General features: G+C 41.5%; 1 protein-coding gene across 2 annotated transcripts in view; it reads right to left on the bottom strand.

Annotated features, from left to right (window-relative positions):
• Positions 1-3,432: 3,432 nt before the first annotated feature.
• The window catches only part of LOC127577733 (acyl-CoA (8-3)-desaturase-like), a 60,059-nt gene continuing 36,542 nt past the window's right edge, over positions 3,433-26,949 (bottom strand). For both annotated transcript variants that reach the window (XM_052029241.1, XM_052029240.1), the window contains exons 7-12: positions 17,864-17,940; positions 15,835-15,932; positions 13,977-14,073; positions 12,052-12,131; positions 10,606-10,731; positions 3,433-8,508 (exon numbers count right to left, since the gene is read on the bottom strand). In XM_052029241.1, coding sequence (XP_051885201.1) covers positions 8,457-8,508; positions 10,606-10,731; positions 12,052-12,131; positions 13,977-14,073; positions 15,835-15,932; positions 17,864-17,940 — 530 coding nt within the window. In that variant the 3' untranslated portion in view covers positions 3,433-8,456. The remainder of the gene's footprint in view (positions 8,509-10,605; positions 10,732-12,051; positions 12,132-13,976; positions 14,074-15,834; positions 15,933-17,863; positions 17,941-26,949) is intronic.

The raw sequence follows: 26,949 nt of genomic DNA, 5'->3' as shown, positions 1-26,949 counted from the left end.
GAATACTGTGTGCAGTTTTGGGCCCCATATCTTAGGAAGGATGTGCTGATGTTGGAGAGGGTTCAGAGGAAATTTACGAGAATGATTCCCAGAATGAAAGGGCTTACGTATGATGAGCGTTTGTCGGCTCTTGGACTGTACTCACTGGAGTACAGAAGAATGAGAGGGGACCTCATAGAAACATTTAGAATGTTGAAAGGACTGGACAGAGTAGATGTGGCTAAGCTGTTTCCCTTGGTGGGTGAGTCCAGGACCAGAGGGCACAATCTTAGAATTAGAGGGTACAGGTTTAAAACAGAAATGAGGAGAAATTTCTTTAGCCAGAGGGTAGTGAAATTATGGAATTCTTTGCCATGTACAGCAGTGGAGGCCCGATCATTGGAGGCATTTAAAGAGGAGATAGATAGTTATCTGATTAGTCAAGGTATCAAGGGATATGGGGATAAGGCCGGAAATTGGGGCTAGAAAGGAATAGGTTTTTTTTCTCATTTTCTTTTTCTTTTTTTCCTTTTTTCTTTTTTCTTTTCCTTTAGCTCATGGAGCAGACTCGATGGGCCAAATGGCCTACTTCTGCTCCCTTGTCTTGTGATCTTGTAACAGGGATGCCAGTGTAGGCACTGTTTGCATCAGATAGTACAGTCAGTATAGGCATTGGGTCAGGCCTGATGGTACAGTGTGTTAGTATGAACTGGGTGGAAATATGTGGTGCAGTGTGTAATTATAGACACTGGGTGACAGATGGTGCAGTGTCAGTGCAGGCAGCAGGTGAGAGTTAATATAGTGTGTCAATGTTTCACATTTGGTGAGAACAGGTTTCGCAATGTGTCATGGTTGGATGCCAAACATCACTATGGCCACAAGGTGGCAGTCATTTGCACCAGTTTGGACAGCGGGCAGTGACTTTTGTGCAATGTGGATGGACACATTGCAGCATTGCTTGGTCTCATGGACAGTAATGACATAGACTTTAACTGTACTAACTGACATGATCTTACATTATAGATCAGATGCTCTTTGCAGAAATGAAGGGATTTTAATTGCCAATTATTTCAGCAGGCACAAGGTGAGCAACACTGTGCACTCTCTAATACTGCAATGCATCAAAGCAATCACAAAGTGGCAGTGCATAACCAATGATACATTGAAAAAGCTATTATTGATTGAAGATGGAAATGGTTGATACACTATTCATTCTTTTGTTCCGGACTAATTGCAAACTAAGAGCTAGAAGAGATCACAGGGACTTCTATCCCACTGTGATAAAACTATTGAACGGTTATACCCTTATACGATGAGATGGACTCTTGACCTCAAAATCTACCTTCCCTGTAGCTGTGACACTTTACTCTGTATTCTGTTATTGTTTTACCTTGTACTACATCAATGCACTCTAATGAATTGATCTGTACGAACACTATGCAAGACAAGTTTTTCACTGTACCTTGGTACAACTGACAATAATAAACCAATACCAATATTGAGGTGAGCTGCCATCTAATATTATTAATTATAAATTATAGATGAAAAAATCTTACAGTGAACTATATATAAATCAAATTTACATCAATGGGAAGCATGAAAAAAACAAAAAATGAAGCAGAAAATATAATAACAAATGGTCAGGATGGATTTCAAACATGAAGATAACTCGACCAAGTTATTGAATTCTTTGAAGAAGCTGTAGGAAAAGTAGACACGGGTAATGTGGATTTTTTATATATTTGGACATTCAAAAAGCATTCAACAAGGCAATGCATAGTGACTCGTGCATGTGGTCTGAACATGTTGAGTCAGGGAACAGTACCAGATGGGCAGAGATCTGCTCAAGACAGAACGAGGGTTAATGGTTGGCATTCAGACTGGCAAAAGCTGCGTAATAGTTATCCATAAGAATGGATTGGTGGGTCCCACTATTGTTCAATATTTACGTAAGTGATCTGGCATTGGGAATTGAATGTGTAATTTCAAAATTTTCCCACAACATCAGATTTCAGGGAGGTGCAGTGGTGTAACTATAAGAAAGACAAACTACAAGCTTTTAGTAAATCTGCAGAAAAAATATGTATTAAAATATATATAAAAATATATTTTAATAAAGTTTTAGTGGAAAGAATGAAGAGGCTCTATAATCCTTGAACAAGAACCCTAAATGTGTAAAGAAGCAAAAGCATCCCTGACACACAAATCTAATCTTTGGTGTAGCTTCCAGACTCTCTGGCTTCTCTATTGGCCACTCCGAGTCTCTGCTGCTCCTTTACTCCACTCAGTTCCCAGGATCTCCACTTTTACCCCTCTGCCATTCCGGGGCCTTGCAGTCTGTCCACGTGATCCCAGACCCACCTGTTCCTGCTGCCCTCAAACCAAACCAATCACATCCCTGGAAATTGGGAAAATAAACTACAGTTCACCAAGTGAAGTGTTGAAAGATTGAAAATTGAGTTACTGACTGTTAAAACCCTCCATAGGCATGAACTGAATACACTGTCAACAGATCTGCTTTGACTTTGAGAGTTACAATGCACTACTTCCCTGCTTATCCACGGTAGCTGTACACAGTGCAGATGCAGTCCTTCCACTTCTCAGGCAGTCCCTTGGGATGGCCACGGCTTGGTGAAATGGCAAAAACTGCTAAATACTGTATGTTAAATATGCAAAGGAAACATCCTTAGGAAATGCATGAAGAAAGAGGAAAATTGTTCTGTACAACATACAGTATGATGTTAGGCCATTCAGAAATGGTGTGACAATGTTCATTTAAGACCATATAATACTGTTAAAAAGTATTTATGTAGCTCCAGCAGTTTTGCCAGATTGTAAGCATATAAACCTAACTGGTTTTGGAAATTACTAATGTCATCAGGCTAAAATCTTGTTTTTATGTTTTTGCAGAGAAAATATTTATAAGAAATAATAACAGATATAAAATGTTTTTAAAAATGTATTCATTTCTCTAGTAAGCTGTTTACCTCCCAAGAATATGCCTATTAACTAATGTAAGTAAGTATTACTTTTCCACGATTTTGTTTGACTTGCCCACAATGCAGCCACAATCATTTGAAATTCTTCTCACAATGTATGCAAGGCTTTAGTCATTATGACACGAATAAGTTAAGATCGATAACATAGATAGATTGAAAGAGAAAATGGATAAACATACGAAGAAGAAATAGAAGAGAAAGCAGATGGGATTTGATGATGGGATGATGTTTGTCTGGAGCAGAATGGGGCCAGGTGGCCTGTTTCTGTGCTGGATCCGAGCTACAATTCTGTTGTAGCTTTTTAAAACAGCTGAAGTATTTGTAAGCAAAGTGAATTGCTGTCCATAAATACAGCACTGACTTATGAATCAAACCTGGCACCTTGTGGTCAAAACATAAACACTTGCATGCACGCGGAACCACACACACATCCATATATGCGAGCAACAATCTATTAAGGATACTGATGTTCAATTGATTTATTTAGCATAAAAGATTTGGACATTGAGTGAAGAACATTAGAGCACACCAATCAAACTGTTTCTAATCACAAAGCTCCATTAACCAAATCCATGGGAATATTGGCATTGTTGGTGTGATTATAATATTGTTGGAAAGCCATTTAAAGGCAGTGGCTTACTATTACCAATATGACTGGAAAACCAAGATCATAGAATCAATAACATTAGCACAATCAATTAATAGAGGATTTAGTGATTAAATGCAACATTGGCCATTTTACTGGGCAGCACAGTTGAATGTCCTAGGTTCGATCCCCAGTGGCTGAGACAACAGCTGGATGTAGTCTCTGGGTTGTGAATATCACATTCGAAATAACAAGGGCTAGACAGGCTGGGTTGCTTATATTGCCCTTTCACAATTCACCAATAACCAGCAGCTTTTATTATCAAAGCTTATGTCAGACTTGTGGCACCATCAGTGGTGACTGCACACGATCTGGAGTTAAATGATACTTCACCATTCTAATAATCACCTCACCTCAACCCTATTCCACCCAAAGTTAAAAAACATAACCTCTCGTAACATAACACTAAGCACAGTAATGCATAAATTTACAACAAATTTTATTAAGTTAATTAGTAACTATGGAGTTCAATAGTTAAGAAAATTGTCTTTGAATGGGTTCATTGTTCATCAGATGTCACATGGATTGTTACATTTATTAAACCACATTGAACCCGGGTCTCTGGTGCTGTGAGATAGTAGCTCTAGATCAAACTCAAACAAGTATCTAAACTGCAAAACTACATTTGAATGCATAATTTTTTTTAAAAATTATATTTCTTTTCAATACAGAAGGGTCTATTCAGCTGATCAAGTCTCTGCCAATTCTTAGATCAGTCCCATCAATCACATTCCTCCACATTTCCCTATAACTGTTTCTCTTTCCCATACTCATTAACACTCCCGGTTCTCCAACACTAGGCGTAATTTTTCAGTAGCAAATTAATGTCACATCCAGCACATCATTGGGATGTGGGAGGAAACCAGAGCACCTGGAGGAAACCCATGGGGTCACAGCGAGAACATGCAAACTCCATACAAACAGCACTGGAGGTCAGGATTGAACCCAGGTCAATCCAGTCACAGAGTCCGTGGAGCAGACTCAGTGGGCCGAATGGCCTAATTCTGCTCCTTTGTCTTATGGTCACTAGAGCTCTGAGGCCTCAACCAATAGTGCCCTGGAAATTGGACAGCAGAGCAATGAGAATGAACCTAGCATTGGGATGGGAAGGCCCAGTCTCAACTATGTACAATTGAATGAGTCTGAAAATAGATCTAAATGAACAATGAGCACTTCAGGCAGCATCTGTGGCTGGAGAAACTCAGTATTTCTCTCTCCACAGACACTGCCTTATCTACTGAGCATTTCCTGCATTCTCCTTTTGGTTCAACAACAATTCTGCCCTGCATTTCACAATGTTAACAAGTCCCCTTCTTTGTTTTCTTTATTTCTATTTCCATTGTTAATCTTCTTCCTCTTAGGCAGTCCCTCAAGAGAGTGCGGCTTGTTCCCACTCCAATTTTGTGAGTTCTGAGGTGGCAGATGAGGTGAATGCATGGGTAATTTGTGAGGTGGTGCATTCCTTCCACTGCACATGCAGGGCTTCTGTGTGTTCCTGATGCATGGGCTCATGGTTCTCAATAACATCTCGAATGTTTCTTGCCCACTTTGTGCGGTCGTATGCCAGGGGCTCCCAGGTGACAGTGGGGAGTGTTGCAATGCTTCAAGGAAGATTTAAGCTCATCTTTGAATCTTTTTCTCTGTCCACCTAGATCACAGAATAGAACACCTCTCAGTTTGCTGCCTTGGGCTGGCCACATCATTTGCATGCCCAACACAGGAGTATGGTGTCGGGTGTGTGAATGATGTGGCCAGCCCAGTGTAACTGATTGAGACTATCCAGGGCCTCAATACTGATAATAGTTCACTTGTCCTTTCAGTGAAATTGGGGGATTTTGCAGGAACAGTGTAGGTGGTATTTTCCTAGTGCCTTGATATGTCCACGTCAGCAGTCCAGGTCTCAGAAGCATGTAGAAGGGCAAGGATCACTGCTGCCTGGTAGACCATAAGTTTTGATCTTCAGATACAGTTATCCTCAACTGACCAAAGGTTGTGCTGGCACATGATGGTGATGATGAATTTCATCACTGATGCCTGCTTTTGTCAAGAGGTGGCTCCCGAGATATAGGAAGTGGTTCATGTTTTCCAGGGTCTCATCGTGAACATTTATTGTCAGATTAACCATGTAGCTCCGTGAAGATCGCCATCACCATGGCTCAACACATCACAGACATTCCCTTTGTCCTACCCATCCCTTCCCTACATGCTCTGCAGCTTGAAGCTAACTTGTTTGTTCAGTTTTCCACTTCTGATGAAGGATCTTCAATCTGAAACATTAACTGTTTCTCTTTCCACAGATGCTGCATGACCTGTAGAGCGTTTTTAGCATTTTCCGTTTCTTTTTCAGATTTCCAGCACCTGCTGTTTTTTTATGATTTTCTAAATGAACAATTTGTGATAAACAAAGTGAGTAAAAACACAGCGGTAGAGGTTTCTCAAAATTACTGGGCATCCCCTCTTTCAATCTTGACAACCCTAAAATACCACCACAGAAACTCAATACGACCACATCCAGCCATCAGGTTAGATTTCCGAAAGCTCTCATAAATCTCATAGCATTTTCACAACCAACTTGAAAAGTTAGAGAAGCTTGTATTTCAACATGATTTGTAGCTAAAGCTGATATCCTTGACTATGATTAATGCAACCAAAAATGCTGGGAATGGGCAGTACTCCACCTTTTCTTGGGAAACATAGGTGGGCAGGTGGCAGAAGAGTCAGCAGGGGAACACTTTGGGAACCATGACCGTAATTCTGTAAATGTCAAGGTAGTTATGGAAAGAGTTAAGGTTGGTGCTCAAGGTCTTAAACTGGGGGAAGGCCACCTTCAATTGCCTGAGACCTGGCAAAAGGAAATGTGGGGGAAAAATAAGCTTGCAAGTAAAATGACAGCGGACAAGCAGGAGTCCTTTAAACAAAAAAGTTAGTAAGAGTTCAGGTCCAGCATGTTCCAGTAAAAATGGAATGCAAAAATGGCAAGATTAAGGAATCTTGGATGACAAAGGATATCAAAGGTTTGATCAGGAAAAAAAAGGAAGCTTATGACAGGTATAAAGAACTGGGATCGAGGGAGTCTCTTGAGGAATGTGGAGTCCGTAGAAGGAAACTTAAGAAAGAAATTAGGAGGGCAAAAAGGGTCCATGAAGTATCCTTCGCAAGTAATATTAAGGTGAACCCCATGACATTCTATATCAAGACAAAAAGGGTAGCAAAAGGGAAAGAGCGAGTTCCCTTGGGGACAAAAGGGATAATCTATGTGTGGAGCCAGGTTATGTTGGCGAAGTCCTAAATGAATACTGCTTATCTCTACTCACCAAGGAGAAGGACATGGAAGACAATAAGTGGAAGACAGTAAGTTCAGGGAGAGGTACATGGATAACCTGGAGCAGAAAGAGATGTTAGATGTTATGGGATGAAAAAGGATTGATAAATCCCCAGGGATGGATGAGATCTATTCCAGGTTGCTATGGAAAGCAAGAGAGGAAATAGCTGGGCCCTGATGGAGATTTTAGTTATTGGTGAGGTGCCAAAAGACTGGTGGATAGCTCATGTTGTTCTTATTTCTTTAAGAATGGCAGCAGGGATAAGCCAAGTAGCTACCGGCATTGAGCCTTACATCAGTGGTAAATAATTATTGGAAAAAGTCCTAGGGGATAGAATTTATGTACATTTGGTGGTGAAGAAGGCATATGGCATGCTTGCCTTCATAGGTTAGAGTGTAGAATATAAAAGTTGGGAGGTTATGTTGCAACTTTACAAAACATTGGTTGGACTGAACTTGGAGTATTGTGTGCATTTCTGATTGCCACACTATAGGAAGGATACGGTTGCACTGGAGAGTGCAAAGGAGCTGATTCATCAGGATGTTGTCTGGATTGGAGGACTTTAGTTACGGGGAGTGGTTTGATATGCTGGGCTTGTTTTCCCTGCAGCAAAAGAGGCTGAGGAGTGCACTGATAAAAGTATATAAGATTATGAGAGACAGAGATGGGGTAAATAGTCAAACTCTTTTTCCCATACTAGGGGTATCAAAAACAAGAGGGCATAGGTTTAAGCTGACAGGAAGATTTAAAGGGAATTTGAGGGGAAAGTTTTTCTTTACACAAAGGGTGGTTAATTATATGGAACGTGCTGCCAGAGTGTGTGGAGTGAGATACATTCATAACATTTAAGAGATACAATCACTATGTTTAAGAGACATTCAATTTGGCACTTAAGTAGGCAAGGCATAGAAGGATACAGACTGAATATAGGCAAATAAGATTACTGTAGTAGGGCAAAAATGTCAGCATGGATGAGGTGGGCCAAAGGGCCCACTTCTGTGCTGTACAAATCCAGCACTCCAGTCATCAAATTGATCAGCATTGTAGACAGAGAAACAGTTAATGTTTCCAGAGGATGACATTTCAAAACAACGGGGAAAAGATCATCATTCTGAAAGGTTAACTACTTCTCTTTCTACTGGTGCTGCCTAACCTGCTGATTATTTATAGCATTTTCTGTTTTATTTCAGATTTGCGGTATTTTGGTTTTGAACCTGGGCATCTATGGTGTAGACAAACACTGAATATTCTAGTTCAGCTTAAGACAGAAATCTATTGTAACCAGCCATTTGTCACAGAGCAAATAAACTGCATTTCTGTTTCATAAGAATTGCTGCTGGCTTCTCAATGGTTTAATTTCTTTAACCCAAACTATATCCCACAAGTTAACAGTATGAAGAATAAATGAATATTTCTTCTGTGGCACTTGGCAAAGCATTTACAAATGTTGGCAGGGGCTTCAGGAAATTCCCTTCCCTCCTACTCTCAAGGTGGCAGCACTGCGACCGATCACTTGTGTAGGTATGCATCCAACCAGAGCTCGCCAGACTCCTTCAAGGAGCTGCAAGAAAACACAAACAGTATAAATCCCCAGTGGCTCTCCATATCTGGTGAGCAATTAACGTCAGTTGCGAAGAGCCAACTACCCTGCTCATCTTGAATACTGATGAGTATTACCACATGGTGTGGTTGAGTGACCAGTGGGGTGGAAGTTGTATTACTACAAGAAAACAATGGAAGGACATGCTGAGAGGGTTACGCCTGTGATGAGGACAAACACGGGCAATGAATGGCTTGTTTCCATGCTGCAAGTGTAATGTAATCACAGAGCACAACTTCTGGTTATGTACGGATATACAGGAAAGCAACCAACCAACCCTAACCCTAAGCAGGTTATTACAACGTCAGTAGTTTGGCCAGTTCTGCACACTCTTGGGCAGGAGCTGACCTAAGCACAGAGGGAATGTGGGGGTGAGGGGTGGGGTATAGTATAGTAAAGAGGCCTGGGAAAATATTGCTTTTCCATTTTTCTTCCATTCCTCCCATCTTCTGTTATGAAAGCATCACAGGTACACAAGGCTGGGTATCTCAAACTCACTGGGAAGAAGCTGTAGAGAGTAGTGGACTCAGCCCAATACATCATGGGCACATCCCTACCCACCATTGGCAGTATCTACAGGAGGCACTGCCTCAAGAAGGCAACATCGATCATCAAAGATCCCCACCATCCGGGCCATACCATCTTCTCGCAGCTGCTATTGGGCAGGAGGTACAGAAGCCTGAAGTCTCACACCACCAGGTTCAAGAACAGTTCCTTTCCTTCAACCTTTCGGTTCTTGAACCAACTGAAACAACCCTAATCACTACAGTTTAGCAACACTATGACCACTTTGATTACTTTGCACTAAAACAGATTTTGTTTTGTTCTAATTATTTTCTCTCTTGTAAAAATTGTGTATGATTTATGTTTAATTCATGTTTTTCTTGTGAACTCTCCTTATATGATGCTCTGTGCCTGTGATGCTGTTGTGAGGAAGTTTTTCATTGCACCTGTGCATACATGTACTTAGACAATAGACTTGACTTTGACTTTTACATATGAGAGCTCAGATCATGAATAACAGCTGAATATTTGATTACAGGCAGCATCGTAAGCAGGTCGATACTTGTTCTTACTCAATATCTACTGCTGCATTTGTCAGCAAGAGTATTGAGCAGTGACTTGGAGTTGTGACACCTCCTGGTCTGGGAGCTGAGATCCTGGCTGCTGAGCATAACTCGAGCTCACATTCAAACAAACTCCTCTTGCTAAAACTGTCTCCAGAAATAAAAGCACTTTCCAAACATTTCCTCAAGAACCATGAAGGCCATGGATGAAGGCAAAAGTTTACTGAGACAGACACACCTGCCTGGCCAGAAGCCTGGATGACCACAGTTTTTGCTATTTTGCCATTACACTGCAGCTCCATGTGTATGTTAGTGAGCTTCCTTCACAGTTCTTGCCCATATCTGTAAAGATTTGCAATCAATCTTTCTTCCAGCCTCGCCCAATGGCAGGACCGGCTAAAGTTACTGATGTCGACTGACTGCGTTAGGTCTTCAGCCCTATTATACTTCACTCTCTGGATGGAAGCCCAAAAGTAGCCCTTCATTCAATAGCTAATTCCTCTCTCATCTCTATGCTCTGACCTCTGAGCCACAGCCTTCCCACTGTACGGAAAACACGAGGTTCAGGTCAGATTCTCCATTTTAAAACGTTCTTTCCAGGACATCACGACTCTGGAATTCCTCTTCAGTCCTCAGTCCGATTCACCCTCCACAGTGGTTCACATCTCCACAGTCCTCCACTCATCCTCTCTGGGACCTCACTTTCTCTCACACTGCATTTCAACTCCCTGTAATCTTACATTACTACTACTCTTCCCCACACAGGTGTTCTGTTTACTGGGCTTTCCCTATCATCTGCCAGCTCATTAGAAGCAGTTCTTGTCAGGCAATCTTTAATAATCTTTCATGATTTTCAAGGTCCTGTGAAGAAATGAGTTGGAGATGATGCCACTGGAATTCACAGCTATGCAGAGAAGAAAGAGTGTGCGGGAAAGAGGTATTAGTTACTTAGAATTGTTGGTGGTGTTAGCACGTCCTGGTCTCTACTTACTGTACTATGTCTGCAAAGGCTGTGAATAGAGTCTTGGACTGGTATTCCAGGCCATGTTTGGTGCAGAGGGACCTTACAAGTGGTGCCACCTTGTGGTAGTTGTGCCTTGGCATTGTGGGGAACAGGCTGCAAAGGAAGAATAGAAATTAAACGTCAGAGTTAAAATGCAAATTCAATGAAGCGGTTGCCTGTTTTATGCTCCGCAAACTCTTCTTTTCCTTTTGAAGTCACTGTCCATCTGCTCTCTGGTTGCATTTCAGCTACAGGACATCATTAATATTTATTTCATTTTCTTCTGCTCACTAACTTCAGTCTCATTTTGTGACCGACTTTTCCAAAGAATTGGTAATAAACATGTTACCTCAGCAAACTAAGTGCAATATTATTGAGCTGTGCATTCCATATCAAGCATTCTTATAATAGGTGCTAACACCAGCTGAGCTCACAGTTAGTTTATTAATGAGGGAGCTAAAACAATTCAATAAGAAGCACATCAGCAGCTTTCAATCTAAGGGGCCTCTTTCCCCAGTAACTCTCTGTCTAATGGGCACCATGAATGGTTAGGAAATAGTTTCTCCCCTCCTGGAACTGGTGGGAAATTATGTTCCTTTGTTAACTGGCTGCAACAATCTTCTGCAAAATAACGTAGAAGGTATCAGCTTACTTTTAGTGAGCACAGATCAGTAGCACAAAATCATCCCAATCTGACACCAGACTGGCAAATGTACCCATTTGAAACAGCTGCAGGTCCCCCTCCAAGTTGCACACCATCCTGATTTGGAAATACACCGTTGGTGCTTCATCTGTTGCTGGGTCTAGATCCTGGAACCACTATGGGAGTTCCTTCACCAGAAGGACTGCAACAGTTCAAGGCAACACTTCACCACCACATTCTACTGTGGGCTAGGAGGGGGGTGGGGAATGGGGCCATAAATGCTGGCCTTGCCAATGATGTCTGCCTCTCAAAAAAATGAATAAATAAAAAGGGTATATTTTACATGTGAGAAGCGAGGCGTGTTTAGAATTTGTGGGTGGAGTACAATGTTGAGAAAAGTAGAGGGCAATGACTGCAGTTAACCTGTTTTATAACTGATCGAGTACCCAGAGGTTACGTCATCTATCCTATCCAAGGATCCTGATGGAAGCCAAGTATGACCAGCACTCAGAATTGGGAAGAATGTTATTGAAATTTCACCACTTGACTGATAATAATTCACTTTACTGGTGGCACTTACTATGCTTATTTATATACCTGTATTCTACCTGCTGGATTCATAGATAAAATGTACTTCAACAGGAACTTCATAGCCATTTCCAAATAAATCACAACTCACATTACCCCAATCTAAGTCATAAACTTGCACCTGTACTCCATTCCCACTATAAAACCATGGGAGGAACATACTCCCTTCCTACTAAGCACCCATGCTTGAGACTAATACTCACTGATGCTCAATCTGGAAGTTGAGGTGACCTGTGAACCAGTCATTGAAAAAAGACTGATGGACATTGCAAGTGGCATGCAACTGAAAGAGAAAGCAAAAAAGAGCACGTGATCTTTTATGGTTTACAAATATCATAAGTAGTGGAATGCAAAATCTAAAAACAGTAAAGTCTCATTTTCCTACATGAACAATGGTGAGTTACTACAGCAAAAGAATTGATGCAATACCCACCTTTATTGGATGTACAAATTAAAGTATGGTGCAGAGAAAGAAATAGAACCATACACTCAGAGATAGGCCATTTAACCTGTGGGGATATGGTTTAAAACTAGTTTCCAATACATCAGATGTAAAAATTCAATATGAAATAAATTTGAGACCCACACAGTCCAGTTTCCAGAGAACATGACCATGACACTTAAGCTGCCATTAATTAAAAATCTGTAACATTGACCTCTAGATGGTTGGTGTGAAAATGGAAAAAGTCATACAATTGCAGAATGTTCACCTAAGATTGGTTGTTGGGGAAAAATACAGAGGTTTTTTTCTGCATCTAACCACACTGTGCCAGACCTGGGATTAGGTTGATGTTTACACTAGGGGCCAAAATGAAAAGACTTCCTTTGCCCAGGTGGAAGAAGGGGAGAAACGGAAAATGACCAAAATCCTTAAAAAGATGAGATCTGCTCCTTGGATTCCTTTGAATTATCTCTGATGGAATTACATATTTAATGTTCAGGATTTTACAATTCCTTTGTTTCTTCTTAATTTGTTTAAACAATTAGGTGGAGGAATATGGAGTTGTCGTGTTTCAAATTTCTACCAATAGCAATATTTTATGTGGAATATACTTAACTGATTGGTGGGGATCCAAAGTAATGTTGAGACAGCCTGAGGAAATCAATATACAGTGTACATTGGGTATGTTGTGCTTAACAGCTCACTTCTATCATAGTAACAAGATCTTAGTTAATATGGAATTCATTACTGTTGTGCGGTTATAAATCTCAATCATGTCTTCAATTTGGTTTTCTTATTTCCCCTAATCTCTATTTCACCAGTGCACTGTATGTGCTAATCACTGTGCAAGCTGAGGCTATAGAGTGCAATTTGTTGTTTTCTTTTCTGTCCTTTGTGTTTTCCTCACTGGTGTCAAGGTGATATTAGGGCAGTTGGCTCACTGATGGATAAAGCCTACACCAAGATCTGTGGTAGAGCTGCTGCCTCAAAGCATCAGAGACCCAGGTTCAATCCTGATCTCTGGTGCAACCTCTGTGTGTTTGCATCTATGTAGCCACATGGGTTTCTTCTGGGTGCTCAGGTTTCCCAAAAATGTGGGTTATTTGGCTACTGTAAATTGCCCCTAGTATGTAGATGAGTGGTAGAATCTGGAGGGGGGTTATTGATGGGAACATTGGGAAAATGGGTTAGGGTAGGATTAGTGTAAAAATGGATGTTTGATAGTTGGCATGGATTTAGTGGGCTGAAGGGCCTGCCACTATGCAGTATTTCTCCATGACTCTGTTTATATAGCTGAGTTACTATAGATTCCAAGGAATTTCAGCTCCCTCACCTTTTCTTTTCCAATTATTACAAGTTTCTTTTAAAAACCAAAACTAGATTTTTGATTTATTTCATTACTGTTTGTTTACTTTGTACTATAGGAGGAAGTGCCCCATCACACAAGCCACGCACCCACCCTGTCACACACCTCCTGCCCCATCTGTGGAAGAGTCTACACTTCCCACATTGGCCTCATTGGCCACTACCTCAGAACCCACAAAACTCAGGCACGTCATCCTCAATCCTGAGAGACTGCCTAAGAAGAATAGAAGATAGTTTTTTAAAAGTATAATGCAATGCAAAGGAATCCTAATTGACAGGAGTCCTCACTTCAATCAATACCCAATGACATTTGCTTCTCACCTGCATTGTCAGCCATTCCTCATTCTGATCATGATCAATTGCCATGGGAATGTGGTTCATCTGGGTCACCCATACAAACCAATTACTTTCCACAAACCTGCAGACATGAACCATGGAATTAATCATCAGAGGGGAGAAATGTGCTTCAACCAAGCATCGATACATTCTTAAAAGACTTAAGTTTGCCAGAATTATAGTGAAAACAAGGAGTCTCCCAATACGGAATCTTTCCGGTGCACTCTGTCCTAAACTCTAAACCTTTTGTTCAAGGAACAGCACAACATCTTGCAATTGGGTACTTTTCAGCCTCAAAGAGTTTCAGATCATAGCCACTACCCTCCTTTCCAATGACCCAAGATATTAACTCCTTCATTCTCCACAAATATTGCCTGACCTACCAAGAATTTCATCATCTTCAGTTTATAATTCAGAGGCTACAAACTTACACGGTGAATAGCAAGGCTTGAAAGAAACTGGCTCTTAAACTATCCTTAGAACAAGCATAGGCCACTCAACCTTGTATAATTATTCGAATAGATTACAGGTGATTCATACCCTGACTCCTATTACCCACATTTACTCCAAATCCTATATTACCCTCAACTAATAAAAATTAATCATTTTCAATCCTGAAAGCACCTGCAACATTTTGGGGATTGAATTTCAATGCTCCAACTGCCATGATGAGATTGGAATTGATGGACCATTAGTCCAAAAACTATGCACAAGGGCACCAAAATCCCTTTGCTCCTTCCCAGTTCTGAGCAAGAAAATATTCAGATTTGTCTTTCCTGGATTTATTGTGGATCCCCTAACACTGATCTACAAAAACAAGAATTTTTGACAATCACAGTCCAAGTCCCTTTGTACCTTTCTGCTCCCATTTACTTTTCACAGGATCAAAATTATCGGATGGGTACCTTCAAAAGAAAACAGACCCTAGAGAACTGAACTACAGGAGTTACCCTCCTTAATGAAGTTACTGAGCTTCTGGTCACTATTGCACCTGCCTTTATTATCCTGGTCTGTCAATGGTGGGTTTGGTGAGGACTTGTGATGCTTGGGTCCAGTGGAAGCCGCTCTAATCCTTGGGTAATAGGATATACTCACCTCCCACCCTCCAATGCCTAAACCTCAACACTGGTGGTCAATCAAGTTAATCTGGCCAATCTATCCTGGACTGGTTGCTGGCTGTATCCATGGGAGCCGGTGTCCCATTAAATGGAAATGAGGGTTTGAGTATTAGTAGAAACAAAAGCAGTGAGGTAGAAATAAATATGTCTTATGGTGTAAAAGCACTGAGCAAACAAGGGTACATATTAATCCAAGAGCCTTTTGTGTGGAGGAAGTGCTGAATAAAAGCTGCTTTGAAATGACTGCGTTTAGCATAAAGACTAAAGATTGGATTCTCAGTGGAGGGATGCAGCAGCTGTTATGACATTACATCAGCTGCCATGATCTAAATAAACACGTGCCGTGTAGACAGTCTGACTGGAGTGGAAGAATTAAACTATTCAATGGTATTAGACACAGTCTATGTGGGGAGATAGAGGGGAGATAAACAAACAGCAAGGCAGAAATAAGTGCTAGAATGAATGGCAAAATAAAAGGACATAGAAGACTGAAAAGTAAACAGCATAGGCAGTGGCACAGGAAAGAGGCTTCATTATTTCTTGAGTCTATTCACACATACTAAATCAGGTGCAGTAAAATAAACTACACATGCAGTTCATTTCCACAAATCCACAGCTCCTGCAGTTACTGGCTGTACTCACAATTTAAGGAGCAATTCTAGGAATTGTTGCTGCAATCAACCCCAACCAATGTGTGATCAGTGATATGACGATGACAGCCCTACCTCACGAGGAAGAACATGGTCAGGAATCCTTGAATTCCAAGCAGTGGAATGTACGTCAGGCTGATACGGATGTAGAAGGACACCATCCAAGCCAAGTCCTGTAAAAGGGCAAGAAAATTTTTTTAAAAACATTATTTTTCATCCTAGTTCATTCTGCCCCCACTGAGGTGCCCTCTGGCACTTCATCTGAGTGCCCAGACTTTACCTGTGATGGGACAATAGTTATCAGCTGGCTATTGAAGCACTGAGGGGTGGGAGTGGGGTCACTACTGATCCTCCACTCCAGGAGTGCATGAATTCTTGTCCAGAACCACCAGTAGCCAACTGTCTACCCTTTCCACATGCATGTTACAAGGCAGAAGTTAAGCACTCAGCAATGCGGATACAGAGATGTGATGGAGAGGTAGCTTTGATCCACATTAGGCTAGGGAGAACATTTACAAGACTGTTGGTGGTAGTGAGAGGAACTTTAATAAAGGGCAAAGTATTTTGCACCAGAAGTAATTTTGCAATAAAATTATCTTATTTTGGATTCATACCAAGGTATTGGATAGGTCCAGCGGCATTAATGGTGAATAGGCGACACTGGAATCTCTGGAATCTCATGAAATCTCTTTCATAAAACTAATGGGAGCAGCTGGAATATTTACTCCACAAGTGACAAGTTGGGGAATGGGATCCCATTTTGTTGGTGGTTCTCAGGAAGCAGCTGTGTTGTCTGTGATGAAAAAGCAACAAGATGCTGGAGGAACTCAGCAGGCCAGGCAGCATTCCTTGGAGAAAAAACAGATGGCCAACATTTCTCGTCAGGACCCTTCTTCAGGACTGAAGATAGGAAAAGGGGAAGACCCCTCTCCATAATTCAGTCCCTCAAATCCAACAACCTCGTAAATCTCCTCTACACTATTTCTAGCTTAATGGCATCTTTCCTATAGCAAGGTGACCAAAACTGAACACAATATTCCAAATGTGGCTTCACCAACATCTTATACAACTGCAATATATTTTCCTATTATGTTGGGCTTTCCCTTTCCTATCTTCAGTCGTGAAGAAAGTCCTGACCCGAAACGTTGACCATCTGTTTTTGTCCACAGATGCTGCCTGGCCTGCTGAGTTCCTCCAGCATCTGGTTATCTTTTCATCTAGATTCCAGCATCTGCAATCCTTTGTTTCTCTAGTGTTGTCTATGACGTGCATTACATGCATAAAATGAACAGTTACATACTCATCACTCTCGCAATGAGGACAATAAGGGAACTAATTGAGGAATGTTAGTAGATATACCACTGCAAGCATAGATAATCATTGGGAGAATGTATGAGTACAGAAAGAATCCAAAAAGACATTCAGCCTAAAAGTGTCCCTTTCTTCCTGTTACTAATGAACTAATTTTAATAAAAAATAAAGTGGCTATGGGTGTGGGTCATGGAAATGGGTGCTTGAGCATCTTTGCCAATACACTCCTCAAGTTAGGCCAGAATTTGGTATCTGAACTAGGCATGGAGATGAAGTTGTATTATATGTCCCCTCACTGTCCACATTATTGAATATAACCATAAACCCACATTGTACATTATGGATATTGAAGTATACAAAGCCCTGGCATTTACTAAATATCCCCATATAACCTTTCAGACAGCACGTAGTATATACAACTTATACAATCTCACCAGTGATACTCAGTATAACAGATATATCACTACATTATTAAATATAGCAGTTGAACGCCAATGCCCCTGACTAACAGCATTAGCCGCAGTCATTCGATAGCACTCTGGAGCAGGAATCCTAGCCTGTTTTTCCCTCCTCTATAATCCAGTAACAGTGAGTGGGATGTAGCATGTGACTGCGTCTGAGTGAGATCAGCCATCTCAGATCAGGAATGGAGCCTGGATTTGTCTAAAGGGTTCAGTATACATCATGTATCCATTAGGTTGTTGAGAGAGTTACATTTAACTCATAAGTAAAATGTTGAGGGAATTGAAGCCATAGCTAATGGAATACCCTGGAGGTTGCTGGAAATACTCACCACCCACTGCATCCGAGTCACAGCAAAGTAAAAGACGTACCACTGGAAGTAGAGGGGGAGCAATGCTGGAGGCCCAACTGTGACAGAGAGAGAAGAAAAGCATTTAGAATTGATGAACTCCAGCAACATACTGGCACATAATGGAGTCAATGACAATGAACATTCCTGCTTCTATCACCATGCAAGTTCTTTCTACCCAATTTTTTCTTTCAGCCAATGCACAAAAGGCAAAAATACTGACATATGTTTAGAAGTTGCATTGCACCCATTTTTCGTGCATTAGATAATCTATTTTGTATTTATTTATGACATAGGAGGCCATTTGGCCCAGAGTCTATGCCAGCTCTCAAGAGCATTTCCATCCATTTCCCCTTTCCCTGTAACCTATTCTTTCTCATATGCCCATCAACTCCACCCTGATTCTTCTACCACTCACCTACACTAGGGTAATTGATGGTGATCAATCAACATACTAACTAGCATGTCCTTGTGATGTGGGAAGAAAATGAAGTATCCCAGGGAAATCATTGCAGTACCAGGGAGAACTCCTTGCAGAAAGTGTTATGCTTGTTCTTCATCAAGAGACAAACTTCGCGTGGGTTTAACATCTGAACATTTTTATTAACCAACAACAGAGTGACTTGCTTTCCCTCTCCTTTTACAGCCACTTCCTGTTCCCCCATGTGACCCCTTGCATTGCCTACTGGGAACTGTAGTTCTTCATTATAACTACATAATAACACATCTCCCCCCTTTAAAGAAAACAAACACAATACTTTGTCCTTATAAACCTGCAAAGAACCCTTGTCCACTCAGCAGCTTTCAATCAGTCTCTGAGTTGATTTAATGGTCCTTTTTGGTCTGGTACTTGTTCTCGCAGGTGTGTTGGTTTCATTTGCTGCATTACTATTGGTGTTTTCCTGGGAACTCTGGTCCACATGTTAATTTTCTCCAAATGCTGGCCCCTTTGGTATACTGGCAGGAGACGGGTCACAGCCATGGGTTAGAGCTTGTGGCCGTAGATCCACGCAGTTTCTCCTCAGAGGTGTCCCTCGCTCCATCTGGATCTGGTATGAATGTGGACTTACTTCCTCTTGCACAACTCCTTGCATGGACCATGTGCCAGAATCATGATCTTGGATTCGCACTTGATCCCCAGGCTTCAGGACTGGTAGGCTTTTCGCTGTTTTGTCGTGATTCTGTTTCTGTTTTTCTTTCCCTTCCTCTTTAGCCCGTTTGACCTTGTGTGCTCCTTCAGGTGTCAACAGGTTTTCATGTATTGGAAGGTTAGTGCGTATGCGTCGACCCATCAGCATTTGGGCTGGTGAAAGGCTGTTCTGCAGTGGCGCACTTCTGTAAATCATTACACTTCTGTGGAAATCCTCTCGTCCATCTTGCGCTTTCTTCATGAGGCCCTTCACCACCTTAACTGAACTCTCTGCTAGGCCATTAGAGTTTGAGTGATGTGGGCTTGAGGTTATATGTCAAAACCCCCAAACATTGGCAAAGGATTCAAATTCACGGCTCAAAAATTGTGGACCACTGACTGATACTACTTCACATGGAACTCCATACCTCACAAACACAGCTTTCACGAACATGATAGCTGCTTTGCTGGATGTTGATTGCAGTGTCGCAACCTCTGGGTAATTGGAAAAGTAGTCTGTTACAACAATATGGCTCTTCCCATTACAGTCAAACAAATCCACTCCAACTTTGAAATACGGCCTGTCTGGTACAGGGTGTGCTGTAAGTGGTTCTGCTTGTTGCTTTGGTCTGCAGGTAAGGCATATTTCACATGAAGCAGTGGTCCGGCTGATCTCCTGGTTCATTCTTGGCAAGTACATCACTTCACATGCTCTACATTTACATTTTTCCTCCACAAGATGCCCTTCATGTATCTTCTGGAGCATCTCCTTGCATAGTGACACTGGAATCACAAACCTGTTCCCTTTGAAGACCATATCTTTCAGTTCAGCTCTGCATGCCCAATGATCCCGAATACACATTGGACAGTCATCCTTTGCTGCTGGCCATCCTTTCTGTATTGTATCATCGAGTACTTTCATTGTTTCATCTGCCTCTGCTGCTTTCCTAACCTGCTCTGTTCTATCTGGAGATACTGGAAGAGAGGTGACAATCATGTCAACATAGGCCTGTATATCTGCATTAACCTGTTGGTCACTCTTTTCTGTCTTGTCAACTGCTCGAGACAACGCATCAGCAGCAAACATATATTTTCCCAGTGTGTAGCTCACCTTCACATCATACTTCTGCAGCCTTATGAACATGTGCTGTACCCTCATGGGACAGTCATTCAGTGGTTTGGACATAATTGAGACCAACGGTTTATGGTCTGTCTCCACTTCAATAGCTTGCCCATACATGTACTGATGGAAACCTTCACATGCATATATACTGGAGAGAAGTTCTTGCTCTATCTGTGCACAGTTGGCTTCCGCACTTGTTAAAGCCCTTGACGCATAGGCCACAGGTTGCCATGTGCCATCATGCTGCTGCAGTAGTACTGATCCAAGGCCGTGCCGGGACGCATCAGCTGATATCCTGATACACCTTTCCGGATCATAAAACTTCAGCACAGACTCTTCAGTTAGGACCCTTTTCAACATCTGGAAACATTCTTCTTGCTCATGAGACCAAATCCATTCATTTTGTTGCTCAAGGAGCAACCTAAGTGGTGCTTTCACTGTTGACAGTCGAGGGATGAACTTAGCCAGGTAAGTCACCATCCCTAAGAAACGTCTCACCTCCTCTTTGTTTTGGGGCCTCTCGATGTTTTCAATGGCTGACGTCTTTCTTGGGTCAGGCTTCACTCCCTCTTCAGATATGACATCTCCTATGAAGAGCAGTGTCTTAACACCAAACTCACATTTCTCTTAATTTCAAATTGACATTCCTTGTCATGTCAAGCACTTGTCTCAGTCGAGTATTATGTTCCTCCTTGGTGGACCCCAGACAATGATGTCATCCATCATGGTCTCAACACCAGTTATGCCCTCAAAAATCATGTAGATGGTCTTATGGTAGACTTCTGGTGCGGACAGGATCCTGTATGGCAGCCGAAGATAGCAATATCTTCCCTGTGGTGTGTTAAAAGTACACAGTCTTGAACTTGCCTCATCAAACTTCATCTGCCAAAACCCAGACGATGCATCGAGCTTGCTAAACCATTTAGCACCTGAAAACCGGGACATGATCTCCTCCCATGTTGGCAATTTAAAATGCTCTCTCTTGATGGCTTCATTGAGATCTCTTGGGTCTAGACATATCCGCAATGCTCCATTTTTCTTTTGCACAATGACCAGTGAACTCACCCAATCTGTTGGTTCTTCAATTTTCTGTATGATATTCATCCATTCCATGCGTGCTAGTTCTTGTTTAAGTTTATCTCTAAGTTGAAACGGAACTTTCCTGTATGCATGGACAACAGGAGCCACTGCCTCATCTATGTGAATTTTGTGTACACCAGGTAAGCTTCTGAGCCCCTCAAAGACATCTGCATATTCTTCCATGAGTGTTGTGTGGTCATCTTTGGTATGTGAAACTACCATGAAAACTCTTTTCACTAGGTTGAGCTTTTCACATGCACTCAGACCTAATATTAGCTGTACTCTCTTTTCTACAATCAGTAGCTGTGATTTTAAGTGCTGCCCCTTGTGCTTAAAGGTCACCATACAGCCCCCTTTTACTGGAACTTTCTCTCCAGTGTAGCCTGTCACTTTTAACTTCACAGGGTAAATCTTACTCTTTGCTGTGAGAGTCTTATAATCATCCATGGATAACAGATTCACCTGAGCTCCGGTGTCAAGCTTGAATGGAATTACTATCTCATTCACAGTTACTGGAACAATCCATTCTGTTTTACCAGCAGCCACAGTCTGTACAGAATCCACGAAGAATTCCTCCATTTCCTCATCAACTGTGTGCACCTTTCTCTTGTTAGCCCCAGCTTTGCAGCACCTTGCAAAGTGATTCTTCTTCCCACAGCTATTGCAGGACTTCCCATAAGCAGGGCACATCTTTGGAATGTGTCTACTTCTATATCTACTGCATTTGCTGTTTAAGCCTTTCTCTTTGCTTTGCTGTTGCTTTCGGAAATACCTTGTGTGCTGCTTCTGTGTTTTCACAGCATGCACTGTTGTGTCTGCCCTGTGCAGCTCCTTAACTTGTGCTTGTGTGGTTTCTGCTATCCTACACATATTCACCGCCTTTTCCAGGGTCAAATCTTTTTCACACAACAGTCTTTCTCTGAGTCCATTATCTGGAATTCCACAAACTATTCTGCCTTTAACTAGTGAGTTTCTCAAATCTCCAAATTCACATGACTTACTCAGTGTGTGAAGCTCAGCTAAGTATTGGTTGAAGCTAACACCTTGTTTCTGGTCATGGGAAAATAATTTATCTCTCTCAAATGTGATGTTTTTACTTGGGATAAAATACTACTCAAATTTTTTCATCAAAGTGCCCAACTCAAAAGCTTTCTCATCAATTTGAAAGCTGTTATACATGTCCAAAGCATCTTTGCCAATCACGTGCAGAAAAATAGACGCTTTCCATTTTTCATCGTTCCATCCCGCTCCACTAGCATCTAAATATAATGTTGAATCGCTGTATGAAGCGTTTCCAATTATCGGTTGGATTGCCAGTCAACTGCATAGGTGTGGGAGGACTTAGCTTATCCGTAAAGGAAACTCACAGCCTCTCACCTGAATCTCTCTTGGCAAATCCAGTGACTGCTGAACTTCCGGAACAATGCGCTTCCTCGCCACGCCAGCCGGCTTTTTCTCCGTCTTATTACAGCTTTTCTTTCGTACTCACTGAGTCTCTTTCTCAGTTGCACACAGTATTCATCTAGTCTCCCTGGTCAGACCTCACACCAACTTCTGACACCATGTTATGTTTGTTCTTCATCAAGAGACAAACTTTGAGTGGGTTTAACATTTGAACATTTTTATTAACCAACACCAGAGTGGGTTGCTTTCCCTCTCTTTTTACAGCCCCTTCTTGTTCCCCCACGTGACCCCCTTGCATTGCTTACTGGCAACTGTAGTTTTTCATTATAACTACATAATAACACATAACAACACAGAAAGCAATGGAAGTCAGTATCAAACCCAGGTCACTAGAGGTTTACAATCAAATTCTTAAAACACTAAAATGATTGATGGGTATCCACACAATATAAAATCAAAATCCCACAGGCACCACTTTAAATCACTCACGATTCACTGCTTTCGATGTGATGTATTCCTTGCTTTATTGAGAGTTAATAACAAGCATTGCATCAATATGTCATGACCTATTTCTGACATTGAGTAAATAATGGACACAGAATGTATAGATGACATTATCACTTGTGCAATGTCCAATGGGGAAATGACACCTGCATTAGGGCAGTTTTCTCGCTCATTTGTCCATTTATGTGTCATGCCCAACACTCATCACTGTACATCAGCTTGCACTTCTGTCTGAAATATAATTCCATGGCAAACAAAAAAAAACGAGCAGGACAGATGGAAAACAATTGTGGCATTAGGCGGATGTTGGAGCTTACAAAAGACAGGATTTGATGATGCAAAGCAGCAGTGATGCAATTGGCATGGGCTGTGAAAGACTGAGTAATGCTAGGATGACCGTGCAATTTGATCGAGCACAGTGTGGGCACCTGAAATGAGCAACCACAGAACGGGTGTAACAGGACACTGCAATTCACCAAGTAAGGGATGGAGTCTGGTAAAGGAAAACCCCTCCAAAACCAACAAGAGTTCAAAGACATGCTTGAAAGGACAGGGTTAGCCAGTACTGAAACGATAACTGAGAGCAGTAATATCTTTATGCCTTGTTCAATTTTATATAAATATGCTTGAAGAATGGCAAGAAATGTGACGAGGAACAGGAAATACTTTACATTGCAGGAACCCTCAAACATTCCAAGGTCATTACAAACATTTCAGTATTTATACTGATTCAGTGCATAGTGTGAATAAATACTGCTTCTAATTCAGCTAGTCCAATTCCACCAAGACCCAATCTTACAATTTCTCCTAATTTTCCACTGCACCTTTTTGTGGGATCTTTGCCCTGGCCTCTCACTGACGTACAATAGAGACCCTGCAGAGATTTGTTCACATCGCTTGGTGGACCAGCATTGCAATCAGACCAGTATTAGGTTATACAAAGAGTGAAGAGTTATCAAACCTGGGTTTGATACTGACTTGCATTGCTTTCTGCAAGGAGTTCTCCCTGTTACTGCAAGGATTTCCCTGGGGTACTTAATTTTCTTCCCACATCCCAAGGACATGCTGTACATTAATTGACCACCATCAATTACCCTAGTGTAGGTGAGTGTTAGGACCATCCTAGACTGTACCTGGATCAGAGATGGAAAAAATCAAGCTGCTGCCCAGTGTCTCTTAAAAACTTAAGTCTTGAACAATTTAGCAGGTAACAGCATTAGTTGGGTATGACAGCAGGTAAGACCATCACCTAGCACAGAACTCATGCTTACAAACTCACAGATTCAGTCTCTAGTCTGTGTTAATTTCAGGTACATCAAGGACAACAATTCACCTCTCACAGGACAAATCCAGACAGGTTCCCCTCTTCTTCAGTGACCTTGCATTAGAAATGTACACAAGGAATCATCAGGTAAAGATAAGATCAGACTCAGCTGTTAAACTGTTCATGGCCAAACAACTGCACCTTAGCTGACATTTGCACTGACTGCTAGGGGAATGTACCTCAAGGCTGCCAGCACCCACAGAATAAAACCAAATAAAGTTCAGTGTATTCAGAGAGGAGAGGAAAGGGGAGTAATTGGAGAAAAATTAAATACAATTTTGCACAGAAAATTGTATTTAATCTCAAAAATCATAAACATTTCAGCTGCAAGTCCTGAACTTCTGAGTGCAGCTATATGTCTGTTGCAATGATTAGCTTTTAAAGCTCCTTACATTTCCAGCACCACGTACATGCCTTGATTCACAGCAACTATGTGTCTCAGCAAATTTAATACTGTTCACAGGCCATTGCCTATATGAGGTAAACACAGGAAATCCACTCTCTACACACCGGCTTAATGTACAGGGAAGTCAGGAGAGAGAGTTGGCCAATCAATGAGAAGGAAAAAGAATCTCACCACAGCAAGATATGTCAGGAGACTTGGAATAACAGAGGCAAAGTGTCAGGCAGCCTAGGGGGAAAGGCCACTGAGAAGCATAAATCACCCATATCAAATAATACTTCCAGTCACACATTATACACAGCCTTGCAACAGTCCTGGATCTTTTTCCCCAACAGCTCTCAATGCTTATGCCTCATTTTAATCTTTAAAGACTGATTAAAGACAAACTAGGAAGGTGGGGAGGGGGAATGGGTGGTAGTAAAGCATCATTTCCACCCTTATTTATGGCATGTACCCAACCAATAAACATGGCAACCTCTCAATGAATGAAAGAAGGAACCGCATCTGTCCAATCTGTGGAGAGATGAGATTCTTCTGCTCAGCCAAGAGAAGAAAGAGCTATCACCCTTGAACAACTGAAGGAAGGATTCCTACAGTTAAGTGACTGGTACCCTCTGCCTGCAGATCCCTGCACTTCCTCTAGGTCTTGTCAGCTTCTTAATATACATGTCACCTGTAAAATTAAATTCCTCTCTTTAACTGTTGCAAGGTGGAATCTTTCCATCTCTTTAGCCATGTTCACTCTTCAGTGTAATTCCTATAGACTGAAAACTAAAACTTTTCACAGAAAGCATGTTGGAATGAGAATAATTTTGGAGCACTATTAATGATCCTTATTTACACCAGCTATTGTATAGGTTTGTCAATGCCCATTGTTGTTCTCTCAGATAGGGGACAAGCACGGTGCTATTAGATTATACCTCTTGGGCTAAAATCAGGGGCCTAATTCAATATTCAGTAAACATTCTCAAAGGTTATAAACCCAAAATGTTAACTGCACAAATGCAGCCTGTCTGGCTAAGTATTGCCAGCACTTTCTGTCAGATGTATAGCACCCACAAAATTCACGAGTCCCTGATGCAGGAAGTGGGGTTGGACAGCAAATGGCAGGCCTGGCACAAGTCCGGAAAGAGTTAATTTCAGATGATGCTAAGAGCTTTATTCAAAATTCACATTCACCGCAATGTAAAATGTCACTATAAGTTTATAATAGAAAAATATTTGTTAGAGCTACTGCAGTGAGAGCTGTCTAATCAATATCTAAACCTGCCATAATTTATAAATTTATGGCATTAGTAAAATTGCAAGTGGGCAAGTAATTAGTAAATGAACAGAAGCAGAGTACTGGAAATTCAAGTTACAAATAAAGACAGAAAATGCTGGAAACACTCAGCAGAGCAGTGTCTCTGCAATAGGTATATGACCTCTCATCAGAACTAAAAAAAAACAAATGCAAGGGAAGATGGAGGGGAGCAGAGAACAAAAGAGAAGATCTGTGATAGGGTGGAAAGTGGGGAGAATAAATAAAAGGGGTGACTGTGCAAGGTGAAAGAGGGCAAAGAGCAGTGTAACGAAGGTGTAGTTAGGGGAGTGGGGGGGGGAGGGGGGAAAAGAGAATAATTATCAGAAATTATGAATAGAAACAACTGTAAATGCTGAAAACCTGAAGTGGAACTGCTGATAAAACTGAGTTCAATAATTTCAGGTGGAGTCCAGAAGGCTGTAATATGTGGTGCTGTGCCTCAAATTTACACTTACAGTGAAGGAGGCTGATGTCAGAGAGAGCAGAAAGTGGATCAGAGAATTAAAGTGACAAGTGACCAGAAGCTCAGGGTTATGCTTGCATTCTGCATGACAAGATGCCACAAAGCACTTGCCCAATCTGTACTCGATTTCACCAGAGGAGAGCATGAGCAGTGAATGTAGTTAACTAAATTGGAATTCCAACAAGTAAACCATTGCTGCGTCTGGAAAGAACAGTTTCTGGATGGTGGAAAAGGAGGAGGTAAAAGGGCAGGATTTTCATCTGCTGTGGTTGCATAAGAAGGTGCCGTGGGAAGGTGATTTGTGAAGGTAGAAGAACAAACTGGACCAGTGATAG

This window comes from Pristis pectinata, chromosome 14 (assembly GCF_009764475.1).
Source record: "Pristis pectinata isolate sPriPec2 chromosome 14, sPriPec2.1.pri, whole genome shotgun sequence".
NCBI lineage: Eukaryota > Metazoa > Chordata > Chondrichthyes > Rhinopristiformes > Pristidae > Pristis > Pristis pectinata.
Note: the sequence above shows the minus strand (reverse complement) of the source record. Positions and strands in the feature narration are given on the sequence as shown.